Source organism: Bombyx mori, chromosome 24 (assembly GCF_030269925.1).
Source record: "Bombyx mori chromosome 24, ASM3026992v2".
NCBI classification, from domain to species: domain Eukaryota; kingdom Metazoa; phylum Arthropoda; class Insecta; order Lepidoptera; family Bombycidae; genus Bombyx; species Bombyx mori.
The window spans coordinates 18214706-18225533 of NC_085130.1; the positions used below are offsets into that span (position 1 = coordinate 18214706).

General features: G+C 36.7%; 2 protein-coding genes across 4 annotated transcripts in view; one reads left to right on the forward strand and one right to left on the reverse strand.

Moving 5' to 3' along the window:
* Nucleotides 1-6528, reverse strand: part of LOC101736437 (glycerol-3-phosphate acyltransferase 3) — a 30407-nt gene extending 23879 nt beyond the window's left edge. For all 3 annotated transcript variants that reach the window (XM_021347295.3, XM_021347296.3, XM_012689543.4), the window contains exon 1: nucleotides 6376-6528. In XM_021347295.3, the coding sequence (XP_021202970.1) occupies nucleotides 6376-6528 (153 nt within the window). The remainder of the gene's footprint in view (nucleotides 1-6375) is intronic.
* Nucleotides 6529-7295: 767 nt separating this feature from the next.
* Nucleotides 7296-10294, forward strand: LOC778517 (H+ transporting ATP synthase subunit e; the record flags this gene model as incomplete). The annotated part of the gene is given in 3 exon segments (NM_001098342.1): nucleotides 7296-7396; nucleotides 7952-8108; nucleotides 10124-10294. Coding segments are annotated over 3 exon segments (258 nt in total). The 3' UTR covers nucleotides 10174-10294.
* Nucleotides 10295-10828: the final 534 nt, after the last annotated feature.

The following is a 10828-nucleotide window of genomic DNA, read 5'->3' on the forward strand; positions in this document are numbered from 1 at the left end:
TACGCGCAATTTTCGTAAAAAGGGATACAAAGTTTTTGCTTCACGTATTAATATATAGATTTTTAAGCATCTCGCAACTAAGTTTTCGCTGCTTTTTTTACGAATGAATATAAAATTTTATTGTTAACAAACGCCTATTAGTGGCATCAACTTTTCCCATAATTCTGGCAGAGTTCGTATACTATGACGGTAGAAGGGTTCGCCTTTTGAGAGGTCATCCAAGAGGTGAGCTCACGGGCTCAAGAAGACAGAATTTGCTAACACTGATCCTAGTAAGAGCAGCGCTGAATCTACCGCCGGATCGGAATCGTGACCCGCTGAGAGGATCCGGCGAGAAACTCAGCGGGGTTGTGTCTATGGCAGTGATTCTCAACCTTTTATTTGTTGCGGCACATATTTAACGATTTTAAAATTTGGCGGCACACATTAAACGATTTTAAAATTTGGCGGCACACAAAGAAAAAGATTTAAACTATTTACTTTCTAAGACACTGCATAAAACGTTTATAAAAAACCATTAAATATACGAAATAAACTAATATATGCTTTAATAATATTTAAACGTTTAAAAAGGGATTAATTACAAGCAAATAATTAAAAAAATATATATATTTGATATAATTTAATAATATTAACATCATTATATATTGGCAAAATTTGGCGGCACACTTTTGAAATTTCGCGGCACACAAAATTGCCGCGGAACAGTGGTTGAGAATCACTGGTCTATGGGCTAGAGATTGGGTGCACGTCGAACTTTTGTCGCATTCAAAGAGTGTTTTTTTTTTTCAACTACCTGTAATTAAGCAAATTAATAATTTTGCGGGTTTTGATTTTTATTACACGATGTTATTCCTTCACCGTGAAAGTCAATCGTGAACATTTGTTGAGTGCGTATTTCATTAGAAAAATTGGTACCCGCCTGCGGGATTCGAACACCGGTGCATCGCTACATACGAATGCACCGGACGTCTTATCCTATAGGCCACGACGACTTTCGAGCCACGAGTTCTTCGACCAAAGTTCCTTTTGAATCATTCTCGTCACTCGGACACAGCTGGCGAGTACCTAACTCCTAATGCTGGAGGAAGCTGAGCTCGCGTTTGACACGAACAAAAAACAAATCGAATTAAATTAATTAGAACAAACAGAAAATTTAGTAGCGTAATTGAACACAATGAGAGTTCGTTGACCTCATTGACATGAAGACAAGTGCCCGACCTTCTTGTGACGAGTGAATAATCTGATAATTTTTAGCATTACACAATTACATTTAATTACATACAATTAACATTACTGGTGGTAGGACCTCTTGTGAGTCCGCGCGGGTGGGTACCACCACCCTGCCTATTTCTGCCGTGAAGCAGTAATGCGTTTCGGTTTGAAGGGTGGGGCAGCCGTTGTAACTTACTTGAGACCTTAGAACTTATATTTCAAGGTGGGTGGCGCATTTACGTTGTGAATGTCTATGGGCTCCGGTAACCACTTAACACCAGGTGGACTGTAAGCTCGTTCTTTGTCCTAACGTTCATACTAGGCTTTTCCGGTACACAAAAACGAAAATAAAATACCTTTTTTTTGGTATAAAGTTTGCTTTTAAGTGATTGTTATAGTAATAAAACTCATTTGACATTTTTTGATGTGAAACTTCTTTAGGCGCATGAGGGTAAAATTTTCACAGAACGTCACGCAGGTATGCAACGGAAGTGACATCAAACTACTATTGAAATTAAGTACTTGTCAAATGTCAGTAGTAGTAGTTGTTGTATTTTTCCAACTGGAAAGGCAAATGTATCATACCATACTGCCTAATATTTTATATATTTTTTTGTGAAAAATGTTAATAGGAATTGAAATGAAATAAAAAGAATTTGGAACATTAATCAAATAGCATGACATTAAATTAGTCAATTCAATTGGCAAAATATTAGTCATTTACAATTTAGAAATCTAAACATAATGTGACTGTCAACACTGAGGTTTGAGATTGACATTTGACAGACTTTTGGCGGGAACATATCTTCCTTTTTCCCTTCCTCTAAGTCTCGGAAATCTAAAGTTTTAGATTTGTATAAATATAAGCAAGACTTATAAATTAGTTCGCCAAAAATGTTTCACTTCTGACATGTGTACTTTGTACGCACGCACTTTTTTTTTATAAATTTTAATTAATTTTAATACTTTCAAAAAAGCCGCGCCATGAAAGCGGGGTGTTTACGTTTACACAGTGCCACTAGATGGCGCTCGAGTCATAAACAACGATCAGGTGTTTTGTTTATGCCCAGAAAAAACTTAAAATGTCACGAAAGTGTAAATACGATGCTGATGCATTTTGTTTCATATGTGGACAATTTATTAAAGTTCAAAAGCAAACTGTTTCATGTCATGTGTTTTTTTTTCGTCAAATTACGATCTAGAATATCGAAATTTTATGCTTTACAATGGGCCGGTCACATCTGTCGAGCCAGCGACGCCAGGTGGGGGAAGAAAGTCCTCGAATGGAGGCCACGGATGGGTACAAGGAGCGTGGGGCGTCCTCCAACCAGGCGGACTGACGACTTAGTGCGCACGGCGGGAAGTCGTTGGATGCGGAAGGCGGAGGACCGCATTATGTGGAAGGCATTGGGGAAGGCCTATGTCCAGCAGTGGGCAGATAAAGGCTGATGATGATGATGACGATGATGATGCTTTACAATCAAAGTCAAATTTGGCGTTGATCCGTGTTATCTTTCATAAGCCGTACGTTGTGTGTTCACCTTTCTTTGTATTGCTTAGATGGGTGGACGAGCTCACAGCCCATCTGGTGTTAGGTGGTTACTGGAGCCCATAGACAAATTCGACGTAGATGCGCCACCCATCTTGAAATATAAGTTCTAAGGTCTCAAGTTTAGTTACAACGTCTGCCCCACCCTTCAAACCGAAACGCAATTACTGCTTCACGACAGAAATAGTCAGGGTGGTGGTACCTACCCGCGCGGACTCACAAGAGGTCCTGCCACTAGTAAGATATGAGTCGTCTATTATCAAAGGTGGCAATCTGTGCATTTGGACAAAAAATGTTATTGATATGTCAATACAGATTGATTTGAATATAATCGTCTCCTTCAAAGAATACGGTTCAAAACCTGCATTAAATAAAGGTTAATACTTAACCTGTTATTTATCTAAGATGTCGTTCAGAAGAGTTTTATGACTGCCAATGGAATACAAAGTCAATAATTCGTTTTTCTGATTTACCAATAATTGTCCAAAAGTCACATTGCCGGCTTTGATAATAGTCGACTCATATAACCCTTCTCGAACTTTCCCGCTAATACTAGTTGTTTTCATATCAGTTTTTTTGCTATTTGATAACAGATGGCGCTACTCGTGTCTACACACGTCCGACCTACAAATTCCGGACGAACACAATCGGGATATCCGGTTTCGTGTAAATGTCAAATCCGTTTATCTAAAACTAGTGAACCGGATCTCGGACTACACAATATCCTTATCAAATTTTAATGTTCGATTATAAATTATAATAATAGGTACGTTATCTGTAAATCGACACAGATAAACAATTAAGTAATACCATTTATTTCAATTATTGCAGACATAATTATCTATTCATATTCATCCATACTTTTTTATTTGTTTGATATTATTATAAATGTGAAAGTGTTTGTTTATTTGCTCGCTTTTTTGTCCTTACTGAAACAAAACAACGGATTGACATGTTTTTTAATTCAAATGATAGTATTAGGCGAAGGTTAAAACATCTCATTTTCTTTTATTTTTATCATAGCAATCTCTTAAAGCTTTCATGTCAATATTGTACTAATGGCTGACAATTTTTATTTTTATTTGTTAACAGTTAAAATTCTTTGGATCGAGATAGAGAGAACGGTATGTTATAGTCTGGCAGGTTGTTGAACTGAGCTGAGAACTGAGAAAAATATATTATATAATTAAAAAACAAACTTGAACGTTATGAGAAGTCAATGTGACCTAAAGAATAAAAAATAGTTAGGGTACTTTTATCGAGTGACGCGCTTATGCCGAAGTTCGAATCCCGCAGACAGCTACCAATTTTTCGAATGAAATACGCAATTAGCAAATGTTTACCAATGACTTTTTCAGTGAAGGAATAACATCTATAGTCTATAGATCTAAGATATATAAAAAAATGAATTGCTGTTCGTTATGCCGGCCATTGTACAATGTACGAATATTTGCGCGCATGTGAAGGGCCGTCAAACATTCATTCACAAACCTAGCGGCTGTGCAAATGGGTTCGCATACTCAATTTGCGAACCCGTTTGCGCTTCCTCCTACACTTGTTTACGAATGTCTCACGAATTTCTCCTCCTTTTTAATTCGTCAATAGAACATTGAAGAGAAAAAGAGTTTTTAATTCTTTCCCAGACATCTTTAACAGCCATGCTGTTTTTATGGGATTTCTTTTGATGAAGATACGCTACACAGTAGACGTCACGAACTATGAAAATGGCGTATAGTATACGTCCGTTACCTTCGCAATCGTCGGCGCAACTGGGCAAGCGAATGTGTGGCAGACCACGAGAAGGTTCGAGGTTCGCGCGCTTTGATGTCTGTTAAAAAACCGACACAGCTTGGAAAACCACGAATGCAGCGAAAACTTTGCATAATCATTTGCAAATGTCGTCCTACACTTGCGGGTTTGCGTATTCGTGCGCATGTGAGTGACCGGTGTTAGTCTCGCTCGCTAAAACTCGAGAACGGCTGAACTGATTTGGCAAATTTTGGTCTTGAATTATTTGTGGAAGTCCAGAGAAGGTTTAAAGGGTAGATAAATATGAAAATGCTAAGAATTAAATAAAAAAAAACCATTTTGTTTTTCCTTTGATGTGTCCCCCGTTGGACGGATTTCTTTTGTTTGTTTTAAGATTATCTTATATTATATTATATTTATCGATTGAGGCACTACGAAGTCTGCCGGGTCAGCTAGTTGTGTAATAAAATTCAGAAAAAAACATTATAATTAACGTGATTACCCCATGGTATATGATATTGTGTGCTCACCCGGATAGGTAGCACCATCCTGCCTATTTCTGGCGTGAAGCACTAATGTGTTTTGGTTTGAGGAGTGGAGGCAGAGGTTGTACTGTAAAACCGAGACATAGAACTTCTATATCGAGCTGGATAGCAGAATTTACATTGTTGATCTTTATAGGCTCTGATAACCACTTAAAAGATAATTCACCAACAAGCAATAACAAAAAAAAAATATGTTATTTTGATTCTAATTAAATTCCCATATTTAGTTTAATCGTTTACTTTTCATGAATGGAATAAAGAAGACAAAAACGGGAGACTATCTGCCAATCATTATTTATAATGAACGTGATCTCATAAACACATTGAAGTTTGAACTTTGTATTCATTATTACATTTCCTGATTTGATTTAGCTCCATAGTACTTAGACATAACAACGCGGCCTTGATGTATAAAAGGTCCAGGTCGCGATTGCGTTGCAAACACAGCTACGAACCCTTCAAACCGGAATGCATAACAGTTTAATGACAAATGTATGGAAGTAGTATGTATATTCGGATAATTGAAGAATTCAAATCAGATATCTCGAAAATGGTACATGTATTGTCTACTCATAATAAAAAAAAAATTGTTGCTTATGGGACTGGACGAGCTCACAGCCCACCTGATGTTAAGTGGTCACTGGAGCCCATAGACGTAACTTAACAACGTAAATGCCACCACCTGCCCTAAAACATGAGTTCTAAGGTCTCAATTTTTACAGTACAACGACTGCCCCACCCTTCAAACTGAAATGCATTACTGCTACACAGCAGAAATAGGCAGGGCAGTGGTACCTACCCGTGCGGACTCACAAGACGTGCTACCACCAGTAAATCCAGTTATGATATCAATAAATTATCTATATTAATAGAGATTTTGAAGTTTACTAAGACGTATATCATTTTATTTTAATCCAGTAGAGGTTTATTAACTAGCTCATGGCCATCATAGGGCTAAGTGGTTATCGGAGCTAACCAAAGCACAGGTTGAATGTCACCACACAGTTTGAGGTATGAGGTCTAAAACTCAATATGATTGAACAATTTGAATTGTTTTTCTTTGTCATTTAAGTAAGTCAGTTAGATTCTTATGATGAATAATTACGGAAACACAAAGAAATAATTTCCTTTGTTTCAGAAGTTAATTTTACAATTTTAGATAAAGACAAGAAATGTTGATGAAACATTCAGATTTTAATTATTTCCTCGAATTTTTCATGGCTAATGGATTTATTTGAGTTGATGTTTATGTTATTATGTTTTTCTGTAATGTTTTTTTTTTATGAAGAGTTAATAAAGGGATTCGTAAGTACGCACCTCAAACAGCTTCAGGAGTATGTTGACATAGAGCCTCCGAACACCTAATGATTTACCTATTGAAGCCAAGAATATCACACACAATATTAAAAGTAAAAACGGCGTGTAAAGTATTGATATCGCGACCGACACGAACGGCGATAACAACGCCATTTTCAACACTGATTAGATTACTGACTGCGCTGATTGATTTGCGTTTCGTATTGTAATATCAGCCGGCCATTTGTCAATTTCTACGATACATTTTGACTGCGTTCCGTACATATGTGTCCCGGGAGTTAATTTGTTTGATGGCAAAGCGAGATAGATACAGACAATTAGGCAGAGTGAGAGAGAGCTAAAAAAAATGCAACCTTGGACTTAAATGTCAAAAGGTTATGTCAAGAACTGTCAAAATCTTTTGAAATTAGGATAATGCTGCCAAGCTATTGAACAATTTTTGTGTCGGTGGTAGATTTTACGAAAAATAAATAAAGAAAATAATTTGGTGAACTGATTTTTTAGCACAATAGAATAAAATTACAGATGTAGTTAGTAGACGTAGATGTAGTTAAACTGTTGTGTTACTAAAATTGGTTTACACTTTACAAAATAAATCGATGAAATATGAACGCCTGCCCAATTGCGAAGAAAACAAATTAGATTTTGTTTTTTGTTATTTAATATGGATTACTCCGAAGTGGATAATTTAAGACTACGTTTTATTAAAAATGCATTTCTGCAAAAGGAGAACGCTGTTGTTGAAAAACATGCACTATTGGTTACCGGTTATTTGTTTCAAGCAAATGTATGAAATGTTCAATTTGTTTTAAACTAGATCAGCCTTAAATAATATCGAATCGAAAATAAATAGAAAGATTTAACAAGCACCTGGCAACATTAAAATAACCTCATTTCTGGATACTGAATTGGATTTTTCCAAAAAGTATCGTACAATAATTGTTTTACAGTACAGCAATTTTATAACAAAATGTCAGATTTACCATACGGAGCACCTGTGCGTATATCGCCTCTAATCAAGGTAATTGAATTGTTATAATAAAAATCAAAAATATTAATACGAATTATGTAACAAGTTTGTTTAGTATAATTAAACGTAAAACTGGTGTGAATAGATGAAATGCTTAAAACAAAAGCTTCATTTGCGTTTTAATGTGAAATGAACACGCGATAGTAACAGTAAAATCCATTATTAACATATAAATTCATGTTTTACAAGACATGTTCGTCCTGTCTACCCCATTCAGAATGCACTATACATAGTGATTGTATAATGATAACATGCACACATTATACAAATTACATTACATACCCTCACATTTACTGGTGGTAGGACCTCTTGTGAGTCCGCGCGGGTAGGTACCACCACCCCGCCTATTTCTGCCGTGAAGCAGTAATGCGTTTCGGTTTGAAGGGCGGGGCAGCCGTCGTAACTATACTGAGACCTTAGAACTTATATCTCAAGGTGGGTGGCGCATTACGTCGTAGATTTCTATGGGCTCCGGTAACCACTTAACACCAGGTGGGCTGTGAGCTCGTCCACCCATCAAAGCAATAAAAAAAAATGCAATTTCAGTTTGGACGTTGGTCCTTCCTCACCGTAGGAGTTCTATACGGCGCCTTCCACCAGAACAGGCTATCAAAGAAAGAAGCGAAACTACGAGAGATTGAAGCCAAAGAGAAGGTCATCCGCGATGCCAAGCTGAAGGAGGAGAAAGAAAGAGCCTCGGCGCGTGAGTACAACAAATTATGATGAATACAGAATCTTAACAATCTTCTTTCTTTTTCTTCATCTTCTTTGTCGTTTCCTCATTACTGAGGGTCGTGGCCACCTTGGTCCAGTTTTTGCACCAGCTTCCTCCAATGTTGCCTGCTTTCGGCCTGCTTAATGGCGCCCGGGACTAAATCCCCTTTTAAAAGTTCTGGGACGGAAAGGAATGGGAAGCTACCGTTACTATTTTTCCCAAGAAAAACACCATGTGAAAAGTCATAAGGAAGTTTAGTATGTCGAGCGCTCCGACTGACTCTCGGCGCCAGGACGAGTCCGGGTCTCCTGGTGTGAAGTTGGTTACCGGCTATAAGTCGGTGTGTCATCTTAACAATCGCTGTCTTTAATTGTGTTACTTACTCTTGAGTCAAGTACTAAAGCATGATGTATTCCCGATTCTGTTGACAGAATGGAAAGCAGTCGACGTCACCCCAAACACGTCATTTCGGATCCTCCCGATCCACTTACGGTGCTTTTAGGTACCTAAAGCACCGGTCACCGTCCTCGCCGAACCCGTCGCTTGCGACGAAGGGCTCGGCGAGTAAATTAACCCATAGACACAGCCTACTGAGTTTCTCGCCGGATCTTCTCAGTGGGTCGCGTTTCCTATCCGGTGGTAGATTCTGCGAAGCACGGTTCTTGCTCGGGTTCGTGTTAGCAATGTCGTAAGTTTGAGCCCCGTGAGCTCACGTACTAGTTAAGGGTTACGCTGAAATAGCTTCTGAAGGCTCTCAGCTTAGGTAGGATAAAAAAAACATGATGTAGTGATCGTTCCAACACCGAAGCAACCCTAGTCCAGAATCCAGAACACATTCTTTACGTCTAAAATGTGATGATCTTCGCATTTTATAAGTTCATGAAGAGCTATAAATTGTCTACCCTTCATCATAGGGATTGTATCAGCACTCAAATATCATTGAGAACTCACCAGAATTTGCGAATGTTTGTAAGAACCCATTAACTTCAATAGTGTGTATAATATAGATAGCCACAAAAGCTTAAACTAGTTTTTATCTTAAATAAACAGACTTTACAAAAAAATTATTGTTTAGTAATGAATGCTTCATTTCACTAATACAGCTGATACTTATTGTGGTCAACTCACAGGTATCTGGTATAACATTATAAATACATAATTTGTGTCATGCAACCAGCTTCAAGATATTAATTTTATTTATACACTTCTGTTAATAATGGTAGTAGATTATGAAAGTTCTAATGGAATGTAGTCACTCAAGCCCATGGACATTGAGAATGCCAGGGTAATTACAAACGACTGTCTATTATAGCATTGACTTTTAAACATATTTTTGATGTGAAACAACATGTGCAAGCGAGTGTTTCCTTTTGTAAACTATGCTTTTAGATGTGTAAAGTAGGTATGTAGGTATGTACCTACCTGTACAAAATAATATTAATGTTTTATATCTACTAGCCTGAACCGCGATGCCTCATTTTTGTGTGTTAGTCGTGGCCAAATATTGCTGAGATTAGATAACTAACAGATAGGATAGAACGCTAATGTCTGAAGAGACAATGTGATCCAATTAAATGTTGTTTTTTTTTTATTTCAAACTTAATATATCAATTTATAGATATATCACGTAATAAATGAGTCGTCTATTATCAAAGGTGGCAATCTGTGCATTTGGACAAAAAAATGTTATTGATATGTCAATACAGATTGATTTGAATATAATCATCTCTTTCAAACAATACGGTTCAAAACCTGCATTAAATAAAGGTTAATACTTAACCTGTTATTTATCTAAGATGTCGTTCAGAAGAGTTTTGTGACTGCCAATGGAATACAAAGTTAATAATTAGTTTTTCTGATTTACCAATAATTGTCCAAAAGTCACATTGCCGGCTTTGATAATAGTCGACTCAAATATATGTCACTCCTAAGTAAGTTCTGCTTTCTATCGGAAAATATTCCTTTACCAACAGAAAAATAACATTTTCATTTTATTTTTTCAGTTGAAATAAAAGCATTGGAAGAAATGGCTAGTGGAACAGCTAAGAAGTGAAAAGATAAAATAGTTATAAGTTAATAGTGAAATCTGCCGATATTTTTTTCCACATTTCAATCAAAATCGCAAACTCCGTTGTTATCAATTTATTTAATGAAAATATAGGTGAAAATAAATATTTGGTTGTTTTATTATTAATGTTACAGTGTATTGTATCTATTATTATTATAAAGCCCATCTAAGTGGTTATTGGAGCCCATAGACATGTGCGACGTAAATCCGCCACCCACCTTGAGATATAAGTTCTAAGGTCTCAAGTATAGTTACAACGGCTTCCCCGCCCTTCAAACCGAAACGCATTACTGCTTCACGGCAGAAATAGGCAGGGCGGTGGTAACTACCCGTGCGGATTCTCAAGAGGTCTTACCGCCAGTATTTACGCAATAATTTTGAATTAACATTTATTTAATTACAAACGTCATTCCTTGTGACTCCCTCTCTAAAATCACTTAATTATTACAAATTTAACGAATTTACAATAGTTTTATACTCGTTACGGAATAAAACTATTTTATTTAAATAGTTCCGAAGAGAGATTTTGTCGGTAACCTTTTTCCCGAAATATCTAAACAGAATGTCTAAATATGTTTTGATGACATATTATTTTACTAAGAGGCAATGATATTTTATATGTAAAAAGAAGCAGTTATGT